Below are 20,266 nucleotides of genomic sequence, written 5' to 3' on the forward strand. Positions count from 1 at the left end.
TGCACGCACGTGTTTTTAGCCGCTTATACTAGTCCGGCCTTTTGCCGATTTTGTGCATGTACGTGTGCATGATTGCTTTTACAAGTCGGGCCTTTTACCGGTTTTGTACATGCACGTGTTTAAGCTGCACTTCTAGTCCGGCCTTCTGGCGTTATTGTGCATGCACGTGCGTGTGGCTGCTTGTACCAGTCAGGTCTTGTGCATGCACATGTTTTTGACTGCTTTATGAATCAGGCCTTATCTGGATTTTGTGCATGCCTGTGTGTGTGGCTGCTTTTACTAGTCTGCTTTATGCATGCACGTGATTGTAGCTGCTTGTACACGTCGGGCTTTTGACGGTTTTGAGCATGCACGTGTGTATGGCTGATTGTACTAATCAGGCCATATGTCGGTTTTGTGCATGCCCGTGTGTGTGGCTGCGCTACTAGTCAAGCCTTTTGTCGGTTTTATGCATGCACGTGCTTTTAGCTGCTTGTACCAGTCCGGCTTTTGTCGGTCTTATGCATGCACTTGTTTTTAGCTGCTTGTATTAGTACGGCTTTTGTCGGTTTTATGCATGCACGTGTTTTTAGCTCCTTGCACTAGTACGGCTTTTGTCGGTTTTATGCATGCACGTGTTTTAAGCTGCTTGTACTGGTCCGCCTTTTTGTCGGTTTTGTGCATGGACTCCTGTGTGGTTCTTTGCACTAGTCCGGTCTGTTGCCCACTTTATCGTGCCAATCAACTGGGATGCCATGAATCAGAGTAACATGGCCGGATGACCCACTCAGACACAAAAAGGACATCAACTGCATTTAATCTGAACGCTATCAGGTGGTGCTGATGTGCAAACACCAAAAAATCGGCAATTTTCCAGCCATGTAGTGACTAAGTACTTAACAATGAAACCTGTGAATGTCCCATATGCAATGCACTGTCTTTACACGTCGTCAACAGAGCTAACAGCTGTGGCGAGATGTACCTTTACTTCCGACCGTGAGCGTTGCACCTGCAGCCATGAGGAGAGGGATGAGATCAGATATAGGACTTGCAGTCATGATGTTGCCTCCAATACTCTGGAATAATGACCAAAAAAAATCAAAATACATAAGAAATAACAGTACAGATATGCAAAAGCGTCGCATCAAAACTCATAGGAATGAATTATCATTTAAGCTTAGAAGAGAGAGTGAATATGGTTTTACGCCGTTTTAGCAACATTCCAGCAACATCACGACGGGGGATACCAGAAATAGGCTTCATACATTGTACCTATATCGGGAGTCAAACCCGGTATTCGGCGTGACGTGCGAACGCTTTAACCACTAGGCTTCCCCACCGCCCCTTAAGCTTAACAGGGGCGGTCGGGTAAAACAAGGACTGGTCGGCTCGGAGTTAGTATATTAAGTCTGAGTTGGGTATTCATGTTAAACTGCGGCATGGTATCTCAGTGGGCTAGCACTATAAATCGGCATCGGTCCGGACTAGTACAAGCAGTCACACACACACACACACACACACACACACACACACACACGTGCATGCCCGTCACTATATAAGTGCAATTATCTTGGACGCGACGTTAGACCCAATTTAACCTCAAATAAGAGGCTTCGCCTCAGTGTAACTACATCCTAATCTACTCAATTGTATAACTCCTACCTGTATATATTCTTGTCAATCATAATCTATACATCATTTGCTTGATAACGGTGTTCAAACCTGTTTCTGCTATGTCAATTTGGACTTAGTTTTATTTTTGAATGTTGAAAGTGCCGACAAATTACCTCCTGTAAAGTACATTTTGTATTGTTCACTGAGATAAAACTAGCAAATCCAGACTAGTACTTTTCCAGTTGTTTTGTTATTTCGTATTTACAGCTACGTAACACTTTGTGTCGATTTTTAAATTGTGAAAAACAGTTTTTTTTCATTTCCGTGAGTACTTTAGTATCTGTCGCGCGCAGTGCAGCGAGATTTGCTGATAAGCCAGTTTTAGGATATGTAACATGTTAATGGAATTCAGGCACGCGCCAAGAAGTCAAACCAAACAATGTTTCCAAGTTTATTGTGGTAACATATCCCTCGGCTATGAACAGTTAATAAAATACACTGACGCAAGTATATTCTATTCAAATCAATTGGATAATTGAAAATGCTTTCTTTTACATATTACATAACTGCACTGCACAACATTTGAACAGTTGCAGTAACACACTACGGTAATCGCATTAAACACCATTTTCAACTGTACAGTATTTCAGTATTTCAGTGATATCACGGTGTATCAGACTGATGTGGATTTAAATCCGAATTGGTTCAGGCCATCCAGCAGGTGTTCGAGAAAAAGTGAGCGTATCCTGCCACACAAGTGGCACCCGTCACAAACACATGCAAGGACAAGTCAATTGTTCACCTGAACAAAGCACGGAAACACACAATGATCCCAGTCCTCACTTTTACCGACATGCATCAACCAAGTCAGCGAGCCTGACCACCCGATTACGTTAGTCGCCTTAGTACAAGCATGGGTTGTTGGATGCCTATTCTAACCCGGATCTTCACGTGTAATGATTTTAATAATAAGGTACAATGAAATTCTGTATATGTCCATAATAGGTGTGTATAAGTAAATTGATAATATATCCATACACGCCAATTAAATGGCTGCATATGGTTCTTTGATGAACTCTTTTACAAGTCTATATTTCAAGAAATGTATTTGATAGTCATAATAACTCCACAATAGCTACACAATGGCGACAAAACGGTACCAGCATCACTGATATCTATATAATTACTTTTAAGTTAAATCATGTATCTAAATAGTAAATTAGAAGGATTAAAAGTATACACTTCCGACATTTTTCGGTTTTTTTTCGTTTGGAGAGAGGAGTAGTGACAGTAGTGACTGATATCTGATGAGTGCAAACAGGTGTCGAGTCGCTGTCTCAGATGGCTCTAATTTCGTAGCTCTAAAGATCTTTCCCGCATATTCTCACAATTTTCTCGTCTGTACCTTTTCTCCCAATACCGATTAACATTTCGCTCTCACTTTCTGATGCGATTGTTCGGGCATTGCATTTATCTACCTTCCCCAGCTACATCTATTGGGAACAACAGTTGCGTGTGCATGTTCGAATCCCCATAAATGACGTCCTGATAGAACAAGGTATAATCGTCAAATAAATATCGCTTCCTTCCTCTTTTTTCTTTGCGATTTATCGCGTAGCTGTCTTATATCAAATGTCAATTTCTCATTGCTTTATCGTGACGTATCCGTGTCATAACCAATCATGTAGCAATAGCAAACACAAATATAGTTGACTTAGAATAGAATAGTGTCATGATATATAATTATCCTTTGGTGTGCAATATTTCCGGTTGATAAATCTAACATATGCTTACTTTTAAGAATAGCGACTATACATTTTTATATTACTTTATCAGGTCTCTGTAACATTTGCAAAATAAAACAAATTTAATAATACAACTGAACCTAAATGTATGTTGTAATATCCTTAAGTTGCTGAGAGCGGCATTAGACCATAAACAAAAAATAATATCTTTAAGAATTATGTTAATAATGTCGATGCTAAAAAATAATCTCCACAATATCCATACCTCTTTCTCTATGTTTAATGTGAAACATAATAACTCTTTTTAATGATCTGAAGGAATAATAATGACAATAATATCAAAATATTATCAACATTATTTATGTTACTTATCCTCAACTGAAGTAGTCCTCAACACTATACGTTCAGAGAAGACACCCATGAACATATTATCAATGTAACATACATTAATGGAAATTAGATGATTAGATGAACAGTTGATTGAACAAATGATATTATTCGGTCGAACATCTATCAGCCAATACTACATTATTAAATTGTGAGACTAAAGTGATTTTTGCAAGGCTACTCTCATAAATGTCAAGACCCATTTGAGGCCATGGTTCTTCTATACTCGCATTAATGTGCTGACTTATTATTGCGTTAATTTCATGATTTACAGTATTCATGAAGAACATTTCACGGGGCACCAACAGAGGGAAATATGACTATCGACTACTTTTTTATACTTAGCTAGCTCAAACGATCTATTGGTTTGATTTATTGTTATGGTATCCACAAAATAAGTTGGATCCGTTTTTCCGTTTTTGTTGTTCTTTATATATATATATATATATATAATAGGATGACATAAATAGAACAACGAGTAGTACGTCCAGATTAGTGTATAGGCAACATTTAAAAGTAGATGGAAGAACACAATCGTCCGGAATACAATGTATAATTCTAGTGCACTTCCATGTGACTATATAGCATACAATAAGCTATCGGGTCCCGTTTGGGTCGGTTTGGGTGGCAGCTTAGATATCCATAGAGTAGGTTCATCTCGGAATCTCCCATATAACTGGGGCTCCTCTTCAATTTAAATGGAGTTACTTGTTTCTTTCAAAACTATACAGTTTTAGAGACTAAGCATTAGTCTGAATAGATATCACCAGTTTGGAATTTGAAACTAATCTGTTTACAGTAACAGAACACTGTTTAAGTGTCATGTACAAATGAGAAAGTGGAATCCCGTCAATTAGGCGGACGAACCCTAAAACTATTAATAAACATTAAAATAAGCAATATCGGGAAAATGTATATGCATATACTATCTGGCAATAAACACCAAGATCACCTCCTACAAAAATAAGTTTTAAAAGCCGGTTGATATTCTTTTGGGTATTTGATTATATAACTTTCGAAAGTATAAATCCTTTTCCTATACTCAGACGTTCCTGAGCCTTGCGCTTTCCTAATTATTTTGACTAAAATTATTACCGTTATCATTGTATTTTTTAATTGGAAATACGCGCCGATCAAGTACGTGCCATAAATTAAAGCGACATTGTACGATTCCGAACTCATCACGAGACTGTGTTTATGAATCACTGTCAAATAGTGGTGACATATAGTGGAAACAATACGCGAAATCGCGCATGCACAGAACGGAACATTTGGACAAGGCATTAAGCAATCCGCATGCGTAGAACGATTGATTTCAGTACTTCCTCTAAGCGCTTCGAGTACAGCGTCAAACTCGGGCCTGTAATCTAACACGCGAGAACTGACCGATGAAATCTGAGAAGTAGGAATACCGGTAGACGCTGTTGCTTGATTGACAATGCCAATCAAGAAAGGGACGAGCTTGACGATATCGTTCTCTCCCAGTAAATTCCGATGTCAAATAACGACGTTATTTGGACGGAAAAACGATGGTTTGAAAGCGTCCAAATGACGTCGTTTTTTCCGTCCAATGACCATATACGGAAAAAAAAGACGTTTTCGTGTTTGCAATGTCAACTCACCGCCACGTTCCTAATCTGATGCCCTGCAAACCACCTCAGCATCTCAACAAAGGCACTGAATGAGCGGGTCTTGCACTCTGCAAGGTAACCACATTTTGATTTAAAGATAGGGAGGACGAGATATGAAAGAAACCAAGAAACCCTTCCCATTATCATAAGAAATCTTTGCTATAAACAGAGTCCTTATTACGATTCCGACTATATCATTAGCATGTGTTTATGAATCACTATCGATTAGTGATGATACCAGGTGTTCGCGAAAAGGTGAGTGTACCCTGTCCCACTTGTGGCAACCGTGCCACTACTGCTGCTGCTACTACTACTACCACTACTACTACTACTACAACTACTACTATTTTTACTACTATCTCTACTACTACTACTACTACTACTACTACTACTACTACAACGTTTACTAAAACTACTACTTCTACTACTACTACTCTACTACTACTACTACTACCACTACTATTACTACTACTACTACTTTTACTACTATTGCTACTACTACCCCTACCACTACTACTACCACTACTACTACTATTACTAATACTGCTACTACTTCTACTACTACTACTACCCCTACCACTACTACTACCACTACTATTACTACTACTGCTACTACTTCTACTACTACTACTACTACTACTACTATTACTACTACTACCTCTACTACTACTACTACTACTATTTTTACTACAAAATCTACTACTACTATTACTACGTTTACTACAACTACTACTACTACAACTACTTTTACTGCTACTACTACTATTACTACTACTGCTACTTTTACTACTATTACTTCTTCTACTACTACTAGTAGTATTACTACCTCTACTACTGCTACTATTACTACTACTACCTCTACTACTACTACAGCTACTACTATATTTACTACTACCTCTACTACTACTACTATTACTACTTTTACTACAGCTACTACTACTTTTACCGCTACTACTACTATTACTACTACTGCTACTACTATTACTACTACTACTGCTTTTACTATTATTACTACTACTACTTCTACTACTACTACTACTATTACTTCTACTTTTACTGCTACTCCTACTATTACTACTACTTTTACTACTATTACTACTACTACTACTACTACTTCTACTACTACAACTACTTTTACCTCTACTACTACTACTATTACTACTACTACTACTACTATTACTACCACTACTTTAACTACTATTACTACTACTACTACTTCTACTACTACTACTTATAGTTTATGAGTTTCATATTATGGTGACATATAACTACGTCATATAAATTTTATGACTTTAACATAAGAAACTTTACGACCTCCAAAAGATATTTTCCGACCTGGTAACTCTTTTACTGCCTTCCGAAGCACCTCGTCCATGGTTGCCAAGGTAACTGACGCTCCCAGTGTAATTCCAGTGGTCGTATGGTGTACAAGGTTCAGTTCCGCGATGTTCGCTGCAGCAACTAACACTGGGTAGTGCATATTCTTAAATTTGGTCTCAATTCCTGTAAAATAAATGCAATGGAAGAGGTATCAAAAGATTAGGCAACGCTGCTTCTTTTCGTGATTTGGAAATATATAGGCTTGAACTGGGCAAATGTATGATTTATATTATGTTTACTGTCTGCGAAGCAAATAGTGAGTGAGTTGGATTTACACCGCTCTTATTCCAGTTACAACACGGCGTGTCAGCTTAATGGGGGAGGATGCAGGTCTCAGACGTTTACCACTTTGGTGAAACCCACGAGCACGGTATGGTGCTGACAAAACTAGAAACATAATCGGGGCGAACAGTGATTGGAACACACGATTATAGGTTCCTGGCACAAGAAAGGGACGTAACTCTGCACAGAGAAGGGCGGCGCCTTAAACATCTTTCAGAGGCAAGATAGTTAACTGACTATAAAAGTCCAGTTTCAAACCTTGCCGAACTAGGCTGGTATGATGGAGTTAGATTTTGGCTGGACGAACGGGTCTATACACAGTCCAATCAAAATCGCGCACCGAAATCGAAATCCGGTTCATAAACTTTCATGCAGAGTTCGGTCGATTGCAGGATTTGCACAGCATGGGCACCGCCAACTCGTTGTCAACATATATTTTCCAAACCTTTTCATGTTTTTAATCAAGGTGCTCGCGTGATTTGATGCACTTCGCGATGTAAGACCCCTTTTATCAAAATAGAGACCGGTACCTTGATTGTCGATCCGGTCGTCTTGACTGGGACATAACAGCCACTGGAAAGAGCCCAGGAATTCCAGCCTAGTTCGGCAATGGTGGAAACTGGACTTTTAAAGTCAGTTAACTCTCTTGCCTCGGGAAGATGCGCCTTAAAAGACTGGCATCCTGTCCCGAGCTGGGCATAAGTCCGGACTAGTACACACACGCACACGCACACGCACACACACGTGCATGCACTATTTAAGTGCAATAATCTTGGACGCGACGTTAAACGCATTTCACCTCACCTCACCTTATGCGCCCAGAACGCGTCTGCAGCAGATGCTTGTTCTTCGCGATATGAATTTATTCGATACTTTGCAAAACAAACGTAACATCATTTGTGAAATTTAGAAAATCTGGTCAAGCAGAAAGACCTTATCATACCTCAACCTTTTCCGGCTCTGTATACCTGTGCATTAGATTTTATCGTTGACCTCCCTAGAGCTAGTGTAACAACGCGTATCTCTGTACGTATATACAAACCTATTTCAGAATTCCCAATGACAAGTTTAGCATTGGGGAAATTAGCCTTGACGTCCAGGAGTTCTTCCAGTGTGGCCGGCCGGTACCATGTCACTCTGTCGCTGGTGAATTTCAGCGATGACTGGTAGAACTCGGACTTCGTCTATATGAACGAGAGAGGCAAATCAGTACTGAGATTGTAAACAGTCTGTTTGGTTTTTAAGCATATGTTTATGGTTGATTTGGTAGCATGGTTTTAAATTTAGATAATTTTTGAAAATTGCGTTTGTTGTTGTTTAACGCCGCACCCAACAATATTTCAGTTGTATGATGGCGGTCTGTGAATACATGAGTCCGGACCAGACAATCCAGTGATTGACATCATGAGCATCGATCTACGTAACTGAGATAAATAAACCTATCAGCGAGCCTGACCACCTGATCCCGTTAGTCGCCTCTTGCGACAAGCATGGGTTGCTAAAGTTCAATTCCAAACCGAGATCTCACGGGTTGAAAATTGCGTTAAAGTAAACAACATAAAGACATACATTAGACGGAGCGGCACAGAGATATTATGTGTTATTTCTGTTTGTTCTTCTGTTTCATTCGGACCGGCTCCGTGGTCTAGTGGTAGAGCGTCCGCCCGGAGAGCGGAAGGTCCGGGGTTGGATTCCCGGCTGCGTAATACCAAAAGACGTTAAGAGACGATACTTGTTGTTACCCTGTCTGGCGCTCAGCATTAAGGGGCTAAAACAAGGACTGGTCGGCTCGGAGTCAGTATACTGTGTCTGAGCAGGGTATTCATGTTAAACTGCGGCATGGTATCTCAGTGGGCTAGCACTATAAATCGGCATCAGTCCGGACTAGTACAAGCAGCCACACAAACACACACACGTACATGCACGTCGCTATATAAGTGCAATAATCTTGGACGCGACGTTAAACCCCATTTCACCTCACCTCACCTCACCTCTGTTTCATTCTGAGTCATGCTAATACGAGTATTGCTACATGTGAATATATTTAATAAAAACCTTCAACTCAGGTGGAAAGATGGGTTCCTGGGAAGGATCATACGCCATATGCCCGTTTGTCACTGCGTCAGAATTACCAGTGTCTCCATGTGTTGTACCATTTTGAACTCCCTTGTACAATGAAACAAAACTATTGTTATCATTATTTACATGTTGATGCAAAATCACACATTGACGGTTTCGAGTGCGAAGTAACTAGTGCTAAGCAGCAAACAGAAAGCCTTCTGTTTCACTTTCAGGCCAGCCGACTTCATCCAAGCGAAGGAGTACTCTACAGGGTTGCTGATCTTCTCAACACACTGCATATAAACCCGATGCAGTGGTCGTTCAGATAGCCTCCCCTTGAAAAGCGGAGTCTGGGTCGATTTGATCTGGCACTTCGCTTGGTTGACACTCATTTCTGTACCATCCAGCAGTACAGACCCATCAACAAAATCAACACTGACATTGAGATTATGTCCCACATCCCTGACTCGTTTAAGTAGATCCGTATGCTTTCCAGTTTGCATTCTCAACTCCCTGGGGACGCCTAAGGGCGCTGGGGGATTCTTATACCCCCGGGTACCCATTCCCTGCTGGGTGAACAGAGGCACATTCGAAATAAGTCACTTTGTGACACCACACGTTCTGATATTTGTGTTTCGGGTGTATGTTGTTGGTTGGTTGGTTTGTTGTTTAACGCCGCATTCAGCAATATTCCAGCTATATGACTGCGGTCTGTAAATAATCGAGTATGGACAAGACAATCCAGGGATTGATATCATGAGCATCGATCCTAGCAATTTGGATTGATGACATGCATCAAGCAAGTCAGCGAGCCTGACCACCCGATCCCGTTAGTCGCCTTTTACGACAAGCATAGTCCCCTTTTACGGCAAGCATGGGTTGCTGAAGACCACTCTACCCCGGAATCTTCACGGGTCTCGGGTGTATGTACGTATTCGTGTTTCCAAGAGCTGGTCATCTACTATTGGATGAGTAAGTTCCTTTAAAGTGAATGTTCTGTACAGTAGGGGTAGTGACAATACTGTAAAGACTGTAAACATTGTCCATAGGGTGAATAACAACCTGGTCACTCGCGGGTAACGAGCCCAGTACCTGACCGGTTGTCCTCTCCGTCCAGTACAAATAAGACTACATAACTCCCTGAACATTTCATACCTGCTACACATGTAACATATTGTCGGTTCAGGTGAGCTTACAAACACTCGGAGTCAGTATACGGTGTCTGAGTGGGGTATTCATGTTAAACTGCGGCATGGTATCTCAGTGAGCTAGCACTATAAATCGGCATCCGTCCGGACTAGTACAAGCAGCCACACACAAATATTTCATACCTGCTACAGATGTAACATATTGTCGGTTCAGGTGAGCTAACAAACACATTTACAGTGTAGCTTGCCAGTGTTGGCTTTTTCAATGTGACCTACTCAGACGGTGTCTACAGAGTCATTTGACCGACTGGATAGTGTTCATGGATGATTATACATGTTCTCCCATGAGAATGTACATGCTGACGAAACTGGGTGGAAACGCTCCTGAAGAGGAACATGTCTTCAGACCAACAGCTTTATAGCTCCTTTGTCATATCTCACAAGTCAAATACTATACCGAAGTAGGTCACGAGCTAAGTAATAAAAATTCAAAATATTTGGACAACTTTTTCAAGAGGCTTGACGTCCTACAGAGACGGATGACAAGTTACACAAGAGCACGCAATTGACCTGTTGAGTTGTCTAAACTATAAGCGCTTTCTTAACGTTTCTCAGCTCAAATATCATTTTTGACAATCTAAAAATATATTACCTACTCAGGTTTTGAAAGATATATTTCTTTAATACCGGGATGATACAATATGATCATAAATAGTGCACAGAAACTGCCCGTATATACACTTGAAAATTGGATTTGACAAAAACATTACAAACGTTATGCAAAGGTTACGCAGCTGAACTGTATTATAAGATACTCAATGGCATGATGCGCGAAATACTGTCTATGATAACCGAGTCAAATATATCACCACTGAATAACAATTTCTTGTTTGTTTATTATTATCCACCATCAAACATCTCTGGAAACTAGCCGGGAGAAGTATGACCATTTATCTAATATTGCAACACTTGAATTCTATGGATGAACTCAAATTGTTTCTGAAGAATGCTATTGTAAAGCTGTTGCCAATGATTGTAAAGCACGTGTTTAGGTCTTGTACGATCAATATGAATAACCGAAATGTACTTTGTAACATCATATGTGATATATCGGGTGTAAATGTTTTTGTTAAGTAAGTGAGTTTGATTTTACGCCGCTTTTAGCAATATTCGAACAATATCGCGGCGGGAATCAAACCCGGGTCTTCGGCGTGACGAGCGAACGTTTTAACCACTGGGCTACCCGACCGCCCCTGTTTTGTTAAGATCTGGGAGAAAGATGATGATGTTATTCTTGCGTTTTTATTTGGTGGATGTCCAATAGAATGTATAAAGGATTTAACAGGTAAGTGTAGACAGACAAATAATTAATGTAAGCCTCTTTGTAAGGAAATGGCAATACCTGCTAAAAAAACTTGTATGTTTATGAACATATGTAATTATACCCCCAATTCATGTTATTTGCATATTGTATTGTAAAATAAAGAATAACTATCCATCTCTCAACCTGACTTGCAGAATGTATAGTAACTTTATATTACTGAAATGAGACGACATGTACAGAATTTGTACGTACCTTTGACTCTGCCCCTGAATTCAACCGACAGCAGTTTTCTCCCATTCCACATCCATCCTGCAATATTTAAGACATGGCGACTACTTTGAAGAAAATATCACCATGGAAACAAAAAATATCGTTATGTTTAGGTGTAGAATCTATCGTCTGCTGCACACCATTGCCACAGGAATCAAAGGAAATCTCAAAATGCCAGGGTAGATTTAATGCAGATAATTCTTTAGATTTATAAAGGAACAGTTGTTGATTGTTTGTTGTTTGTTTGCTTGTGGTTCAACTCCGCACTCAGCAATATTCCAGCTATATGACGGCGGTCTGTAAGTAATCGAGTCTGGACCAGACAATCCAGTGATTGACAACATTAGCACCGATCCACGTAATTGGGATCGATGACATGCACCAACCAAGTCAGCGAGCCTGACCACCCGAACAGTTGTTGTATCATATCAAGGAAACATATTGTGTTGACCTCATTATTCAAACTAAATAATGGCATTCACGTGTTTAATAGCTACTACATAAAAGGGTACGATAAGTATTATACAATATCATTTCTACCTCTAAGGACGACACTCGGTGTACATCTGTGTACAACTGTGTAGGATGTTTCCAGCGTAAAGGCCTACCTTGGCGAAATAGTTGTATCCTTGCAGTATAGGCCTGTATCCAGTACAGCGGCATAGATTGCCTGCAATGTAGGATATAACGTCACCGTGACAATTGCAGTGTGGAGAATAATGTAAAGTGACTTTGGTTTCACACCGCTGAGTGAGTGAGTGAGTGAGTGAGTGAGTGGCACGGGTACAGTGCTGACAAAGCTAGAAACATCACCAACAGCAGGTTTCTGGCTCGCCTAAGGGACGCCTCTCTGCACAGTGATTTGGGACGCCACTCTTCACTGCGATTTGGGACGCCACTCTGCACAGTGATTTGGGACGCCACTCTTCACAGCGATTTGGGGCGCCACTCTTCACAGCGATTTGGGACGCCACTCTGCACAGCGATTTGGGACGCCACTCTGCACAGCGATTTGGGGCGCCGCTCTTCACAGCGATTTGGGACGCCACTCTGCACAGCGATTTGGGACGCCACTCTTCACAGCGATTTGGGGCGCCACTCTTCACAGCGATTTTGGACGCCACTCTGCACAGTGATTTGGGTTATCACTTTTTTTAGTAAAGTACAGATTCTCTTACCTTCCTAGGTTGACTCTACCCCAAAATGTACGATAATCTGTACTTTACTCAAAAAAGTGATAACCCAAATATAGCATTTGATACATTTAACTACTTTCTACAATGTAGTTTTTACAGAGTTAAGTGCATAGAGATATCAATACATAAACATGTCACATAAGTCAAACAATATGGACTGTCGTTTCTCATATCCATGCTGAATAAATGGACATACATATGTTTGGACAGCTCTATTTGTAGATGTAGCGAGATTGGGTGCGCTATCTTGTCACTTTTTTATGTTTGATTAATTCAATCAAATTGGTCGCTTCCAAAGTATTGTATGGTGGCCGAGAGGGGACATAGCTCTCTCGCCTTCAATAGCGGCCGCGATGCAGCGACAAAGCAATACCACGAGACGAGAAAGCGATAACATGATACGAGAAAGCGATACCACGAGACGAGACAGGAGTCTCGTGTTATCGGTTTCTAATCTCGTGGTATCGCTTTCTCGTTTCGTGTTATCGCTTTCTTGTCTCGTGGTATCGCTTTCTTGTCTCCTGTAATCGCTTTATCGCGGCCAGAAACTGACAGAAAGCGGCCACAACAGTATTGAAAAACAAAACTGCACACGAAGCTGCTTGGATGCTTCAGGCCGTTTCAAAACAGATAAATTGCGTGCCACAAAAAAACATCGTTGCAAGATGCTTTCTTGAAAACATGTATTAATTGAAAAAATATATTTGTTTTTGCAGGTTTACGGATAACTCGCATATTGTACACTAATATATACCTAGGATTTCAAGATAATGACGTTTAACTGTGTTAGCGTTAAGTTTATTTACCATCGAAGTTGTCTTCTATCTGTTCTCTGGTTGGCCGCGGGTTGTTTCGGAGAAGGGTGTACATGGACATAACGATCCCCGGGGTACAGAAGCCACACTGGGAGCCGTGGGATTTAGCCAGCTGTTCCTGATCACAGAACACCAAAGTGCAGAGCTCTTAATAATAAATACCGGATTATCTGTGTGTACACACCACAGTATAGTCTGTCTTACAGACCCTGATACAAATATATATCAAATACAGCCCATGCAAGTCCATAATGTTTGGCAAGTCTAGATTACTGCAGTATCTGAAAATGAAGAGAGTCACTGGGCTCCCTTTTATTATATTTTTATTAAGATAACTGAACAACTGTTTTTTTCTGTACGATATGTTCATTTCAGAGACAAGATGTTAGTCTAAATATTTTTATTAAGATAACTGAACAAGTGTTTTCTTTCATATTACTATAATCTGTCATGCCAGAGTGAGTGGGTTGGGTTTAACGCCGCTTTTAACAGTATTCCAGTTATATCACGGCGAGTCAGCTTGATGTGGGAGCAAAGCCCGAAGTGATGCAGGTCTCAGACGTTTACCACTTTGGTGAAACCCACGAGCACGGGTATGGTGCAAATCTAGAAACATAATCGGGGCGAACCGGGATTTGAACCCACAATCATAGGTTTCTGGCGTGGCCAAGGGACGCAACTCTGCACAGCGAATTTCGGCGCCTTAGACGACTGGGCCATCCGTTACCCACCCACCACCAACCCCCCCCCCCCCCCCCCCCCAACACCCCCCACCACCCCCCAACTCCACCCCCACCACCACCACCCCACCCCCACTTTCCCCAATGACAGCTTAACTAAAGATGATATAATATTAAAGAATCGAGTGGTCTTTAACCTTTTTGAGTAGAATATATTAAGGTGGCATATAGAAAAAATGACAATTGTTATTTAACTCGATATTTTATCGTCTTGAGGATTTACGAATTTAGGTTTCTGTTATAAAACCTGAAAAAACTAACATACCTGAACTGGGTGCAGTCTAGTCCTAGTGCTCCCGATTCCTTCGACTGTCGTCACAGCCAGACCATGCAGGGAACACACTGGCGCAAGACATGCGTTAACGGAGTAGTGCCTGTGCAGTTAAGTATCATAGCAGACTAACGGTATCTGTATTGTCTTTCTACGTCATTCACGTCAACAACGTGAAATCCCTTGTGCAACATGCCTTGAATATATTATAAATTATCTGTCTATTGCCGTTTTCATCCCAAGGCTTTATCATGAAAATGTTCAGCGGCCGCTCAAGAGGTACTTTATGCTTGCTTGACAATGTTGACAATGCGCTATGTTAATTACGTTACGACGGCCATAACGCTGCACGTTTCCAGCGGGCTGCACGTTTCCAGCGGGATCAGCACGTGTTGTTGGCGAGAGATTGTAGTGAGTGAGTTGTGTTTAACGCCGCTTTTAACAGTATTCCAGTTATATCACAGCGTGTCAGTTTAATGTAATGTGGGAGGAAAGCGCGAAGTGATGCAGGTCTCAGACGTTTACCACTTCGGTCAAACCCACGAGCACGGTTATGGTGCTGACAAACCTAGAAACATAATCGGGGCGAACCGGGATTCGAACCCACAATCATAGGTTTCTGGCGTGCCCAAGGGAAGCAACTCTGCACAGCGAATCGCGGCGCCTTAGACGACTGGGCCCCCCGTGCCCCCCGGAGAGATTGTATCAAACACCACACACAGAACACTTGATTAAAGTGATACAGTTTCAAATACGTGTCTACTTCATCATCATTTAATGAACAGTACGGAACATAATGTATCTCTTGCGCCAGAAAGACAAAAAATGTCGGTGCTATAATTGTATCAAATCAATGAGTGAGTGAGTCGATTTTAACAGTATTCCAGTTATATCACGGCGTGTAAGCTTAATGTGGGAGGAAAGCCCCAAGTGTTGCAGGTCTTAGACGTTTACCACTTCGGTGAAACCAACAAGCACAGGTATGGTGCTGACAAACCTAGAAACATAATCGGGGCGAACCGGGATTCGACCCACAGTCATTGGTTACTGGCGTATCCAATGGGACGCAACTCTGCACAGCGGCGCCATAGGCGACTGGGCCACTCGTGTCCCCTCAATGAAAACATGCTATATGGGCATTGAGCACACAGATTAAATATGGGGTCGCGCGTGAATTAGCCTTGACAGGTTCCACCGTTCCTAGGGCCGAATTCCAAACTCATTAAAATGAGATCTTAGTTCTCGCTACCGTTAATAAAGTTCTGAGGACATCCCATTACGGGTCACGTCAGACCGACCTTGCGCCAACTTTGACCGACCAATTTTAGTGACCAATCAGAAGGCAGCTTTTATCGTGCTTTACGGCACTAATTTCAAATTGGCGACTACGCTTCGAAACATATTTTGACAAATTCTCGATTACAAATTTGAAATCTGAACAAAAGAAGATTCTGGAATGGCAAATAGATTGTCTACTTTGTATGGATTCAGTCGTTAAACCCGTAACTATCGTTCGGAATACCGCGTGTTCAAGTTTTCGAGGTTGCATGATTAGAAATCGCATTCCGACTGTCACTTTCAGAATCTGGTAGGCGACGCTCTGCTTGGTCGGATGAAAGGTCGTTCTGACGTGACCCCTAATGGGATGTCTTCAGATCTTTGATTAGCGTTTGCAAGAACCAAGGTCTGATTTTAATGAGATTGGCCGAATTCCAGATTCATTTTATCTGTTACCACCATGTCCGTGGGAATCACTTAGTCTAATAGTGAGTGAGTGAGGGTGTTAGCAATATTCCAGCAATATCACGGCGGGGTACACCAGAAATGGGCTTCACACAATGTTACCAAGTGGGGAACCTTCGGTGATGATAGCACTAAGCTTCTCCATTGACTACAGTAATAATATTTTCTGTTTTATAGAGAGGTCATGTATGTAGTTAGGAGTTATTGGTACTTCAGGATACGAAATGGCATCTGTGTGTCTGTCGTATCGGGAAACCATGACGGTACAAGCGCCGCAACCGCCCTCGCCACATCCAAGCTTACTTCCTGTCAGGCGCACTGGAAACAAGAACTCATTCCCATGACAACTATCCAGCATATGATCATATATAACATGCTTCCAATTTCAACACATACATGTTTTATCCGGACGGAAATAAATAACGGAACATGGAAATGGAACGTGAACTGTTTACAGCTTCTGAAGCTCATTGATTCTTTATTGGTATAATTTGGCCTGTAATATCAATCATATATATCGGTCCCAAGTTATGGACCATCTCGTGGAAGGTCAGGCCAATACGTACTTAGGGGTACAGGTTAGGGACAAACAGAATGCCCATATCAAAGACAAAGTTCGGGCAAAATACAAATGTAAGAAAATCTGTAGTTGAGAGCTGAAGTTAAAGCCACATGTTCTAATCGTGTTCCCGTCCTTTCGTATCCTCGTGGTTTTGTTGATTGGACGAAACAAGAAATTCAGGGTATTGACACCTTCATACGAAGAATCATGTCAGACAATAGATCCCACCACCCTCGCTGTTCCCTCAATCGCTTATACATGTATTTACCAATTATGATGGGAGGACGTGGTTTGATTAACGTGGAACTCTTAGACTTCACGATAGAATAAAATTGCGCTGTGCACCTTTGCACACATTTATTTGTCTGATGATCCTCTTGTGAAGCATGTCAATACTCATGATGAAAACAAGGCATTCCAAAGTTTTCTTAAATGAGCCAAGGATTTGAGACATAATCTCAATGTCAGTGTTGTTTTTGTTGATGGTTCTTTACCGCTGGACGGTACGTACATGCATGGGGTAAATGTTATTGTAAGGTACACACTTGTAATCCATATCTAATCAAGAATAGACAATCTGCAACACCGGCCTGCATTGAAAACATACCATTTACTTAATGATACATCACAAACAAACGAATAATATTTACAGTGTTTTCGGAGATATTGCAGCAATGTCAGCTCGGGGTCAGGGTGGGCCTCAACCACCTGCAACAGATTCAAGCATCTTACTGACCAGAATTCAGGTATATGATATAGCAGGTCGTATAAGTATTAATTTTGTTTTTGTTTGTTTGCTGTTTAAGGCCGCACTCAGCAATATTCAAGCTATATGAGGGCGGTCTGGAAACATTCGAATCTGGACCAGAGAATCCAGTGATTGACATCATGAGCATCGATCCACGCAATTGGGATACGATGACATGCATCAACCAAGTCAGCGAGCCTGACCACCCGATCCCGTAAGTCGCCTCTTACGACAAGTTTAGTGTCATTTACGGCAAGCATGGGTTGCTGAAGACCTTGTTTTGTTTGTTTTACTGTCTATGGTGTTGTCCGTCGCCGCAGTCGATAATATTCCAGCTATGTGACAATGCCATGTAAATAAACGAGTCCAGACAACTGACCTTATGGACAATGCCCCACGTTACTCGGGAACGATGACACTCAAACAACCAAGTCAGCGACGTTGTTTATTTAATATTGGAAAATCATTAAGTTTCCAAAATTGAAAGACACTCTCGTGATACATCCTTCATTTATACTTGCATAAAATAATATTTTAACGAAAGATGTTTCTCTTGTGTCATCTGTTGTTCAGCAACTGCGATGATGTCAGATAGTTGATCAGCCTGGTTCCCTAGGTATGCCACACTGAGTAGCGCCAGCGCAGCATACCCAGGGAACCAGGCTGATAGTTTGTATGCCCAGCTTACTGCAGCGCCAACGTTAACTGCGCATGTACCTTTGCGCCATTGACGAAGAAAACCAGTTCCGTCCCAGACATGATGCCAAAAAGGGGGCTATCCAAGGTTGATATTCCTTGTTTCCTTCAAGATGCTTCTCTCGCTCCTGGTTCAGGCGTACTGGCCTGACGTAAACCCTGAAAGCAATGTACAATAGTGAGTGAGTGTGCTTTTACGCCGCTTTTAGCAATATTTGAGAAATATCACGGCGAGGGACACCTGAAATGGGCTTCACACATTGTACCCATGTGGGGAATGGAACCTAGATCTTCGGCGTGACGAGCAAACGCATTAACCATTTCGCTATCATAACGTCCCTCAATGTACAATAATGGATTTTAATAACTGAGTGAATGAATGAGTTGGACGCTGCTTTGATCAGTATTCCAGTTATATCACGGCGTGGCTGCATAATGTGGGAGGAAAGCCTGAAGTTATGCAGGTCTTAGACGTTTACCGTTTTGGTGGAACCCACGAGCATGGGTAAAATGCTGACAAACACAGAAACACAATCGGGCGAACCGGGATTCCAACCCACAATCATAGGCTTCTGGCGTGTCAAAGGGACGCAACTCTGCAGAGCAACTGGCGGGCAACATGTGTCCCTGGTCATCAGAAGAAAGATGAGCCTTTAAAAATTACTGCCTTTCGGAACCAAAACCTAACGCCCAAACACACCCGAAACATTGCATGTTCCTCCATGCTCTCTACTCTTGTTTTGATGACATATGTGTGTTTGTTTGTTTATTAGTTTGTTGTTTAACGCCGCATTTCAGCCATATTCCAGCTATATGACGGCGGTCTTTAAATAATCGACCAGACAATCCAGTGATTGACATCATGAGCATCGATCCACGCAATTGGGATACGATGACATGCATCAACCAAGTCAGCGAGCCTTGCCACCCGATCCCGTTAGTCGCCTCTTACGACAAGCACAGTCGCCTTTTGTAAACGTCAAGCATGGGTTGCTGAAGACCTATTCTACCCCGGATCTTCACGGATCCATATGATATGTATGGAGGATAGGAAAACAAACGGTGTTATATAAGGCCAAATTTTAACAGATGAATAAGTCACCGAATTGAAGTTGGTATGGCGAGTTATTCGTTCTAAAAGAATACAGATAAATTTCCATTGCTTATGGCATACGAACTAAGAAAATGTGACCCTGCCGTGTGACCCTAATTCATGGAAACCTGCTGCACACGACAAACATATACACCGATGATATAGCTCTATTCCATATATTACCCTGTCTGGCGCTCAGCATTAAGGGGCTAAAACAAGGACTGGTTGGCTCGGAGTCAGTATACTGTGTCTGAGTGGGATATTCATGTTAAACTGTGGCATGGTATCTCAGTGAGCTAGCACTATAAATCGGCATCAGTCAGGACTAGTACAAGCAACCACACAAACACACACACGTACATGTACGTCGCTATATAAGTGCAATAACCTTGGACGCGACGTTAAACCCCATTTCACCTCACCTCACCTATTCCATATACTTATAGCGTTACATAAGGAGAAAATGTTGTCGCGAGCCGCCTTCGCTCAATACACGAATACTTGTAAAGCCCCGAAGAAAACATCACTGAACGGTACCAGATGCAGTGGACTTACAGATCTATCACACCTAGGACAAAGGC

At 41.6% G+C, this 20,266-nt stretch overlaps 1 protein-coding gene across 1 annotated transcript in view; it reads right to left on the bottom strand.

Moving 5' to 3' along the window:
- The window catches only part of LOC139454837 (xanthine dehydrogenase/oxidase-like), a 57,741-nt gene extending 39,015 nt beyond the window's left edge, over positions 1-18,726 (bottom strand). The window contains exons 1-12 of the mRNA XM_071236458.1: positions 18,614-18,726; positions 17,799-17,856; positions 16,808-16,904; positions 14,838-14,946; positions 13,824-13,950; positions 12,430-12,491; positions 11,804-11,860; positions 9,074-9,184; positions 8,061-8,202; positions 6,692-6,859; positions 5,348-5,424; positions 962-1,055 (exon numbers count right to left, since the gene is read on the bottom strand). Coding sequence (XP_071092559.1) covers positions 962-1,055; positions 5,348-5,424; positions 6,692-6,859; positions 8,061-8,202; positions 9,074-9,184; positions 11,804-11,860; positions 12,430-12,491; positions 13,824-13,950; positions 14,838-14,946; positions 16,808-16,904; positions 17,799-17,856; positions 18,614-18,655 — 1,144 coding nt within the window. The 5' untranslated portion in view covers positions 18,656-18,726. The remainder of the gene's footprint in view (positions 1-961; positions 1,056-5,347; positions 5,425-6,691; positions 6,860-8,060; positions 8,203-9,073; positions 9,185-11,803; positions 11,861-12,429; positions 12,492-13,823; positions 13,951-14,837; positions 14,947-16,807; positions 16,905-17,798; positions 17,857-18,613) is intronic.
- Positions 18,727-20,266: the final 1,540 nt, after the last annotated feature.

This window comes from Haliotis cracherodii, unplaced genomic scaffold (assembly GCF_022045235.1).
Source record: "Haliotis cracherodii isolate W230 unplaced genomic scaffold, xgHalCrac1.p SCAF_11, whole genome shotgun sequence".
In the NCBI taxonomy this organism is placed as follows: Eukaryota; Metazoa; Mollusca; class Gastropoda; order Lepetellida; family Haliotidae; genus Haliotis; species Haliotis cracherodii.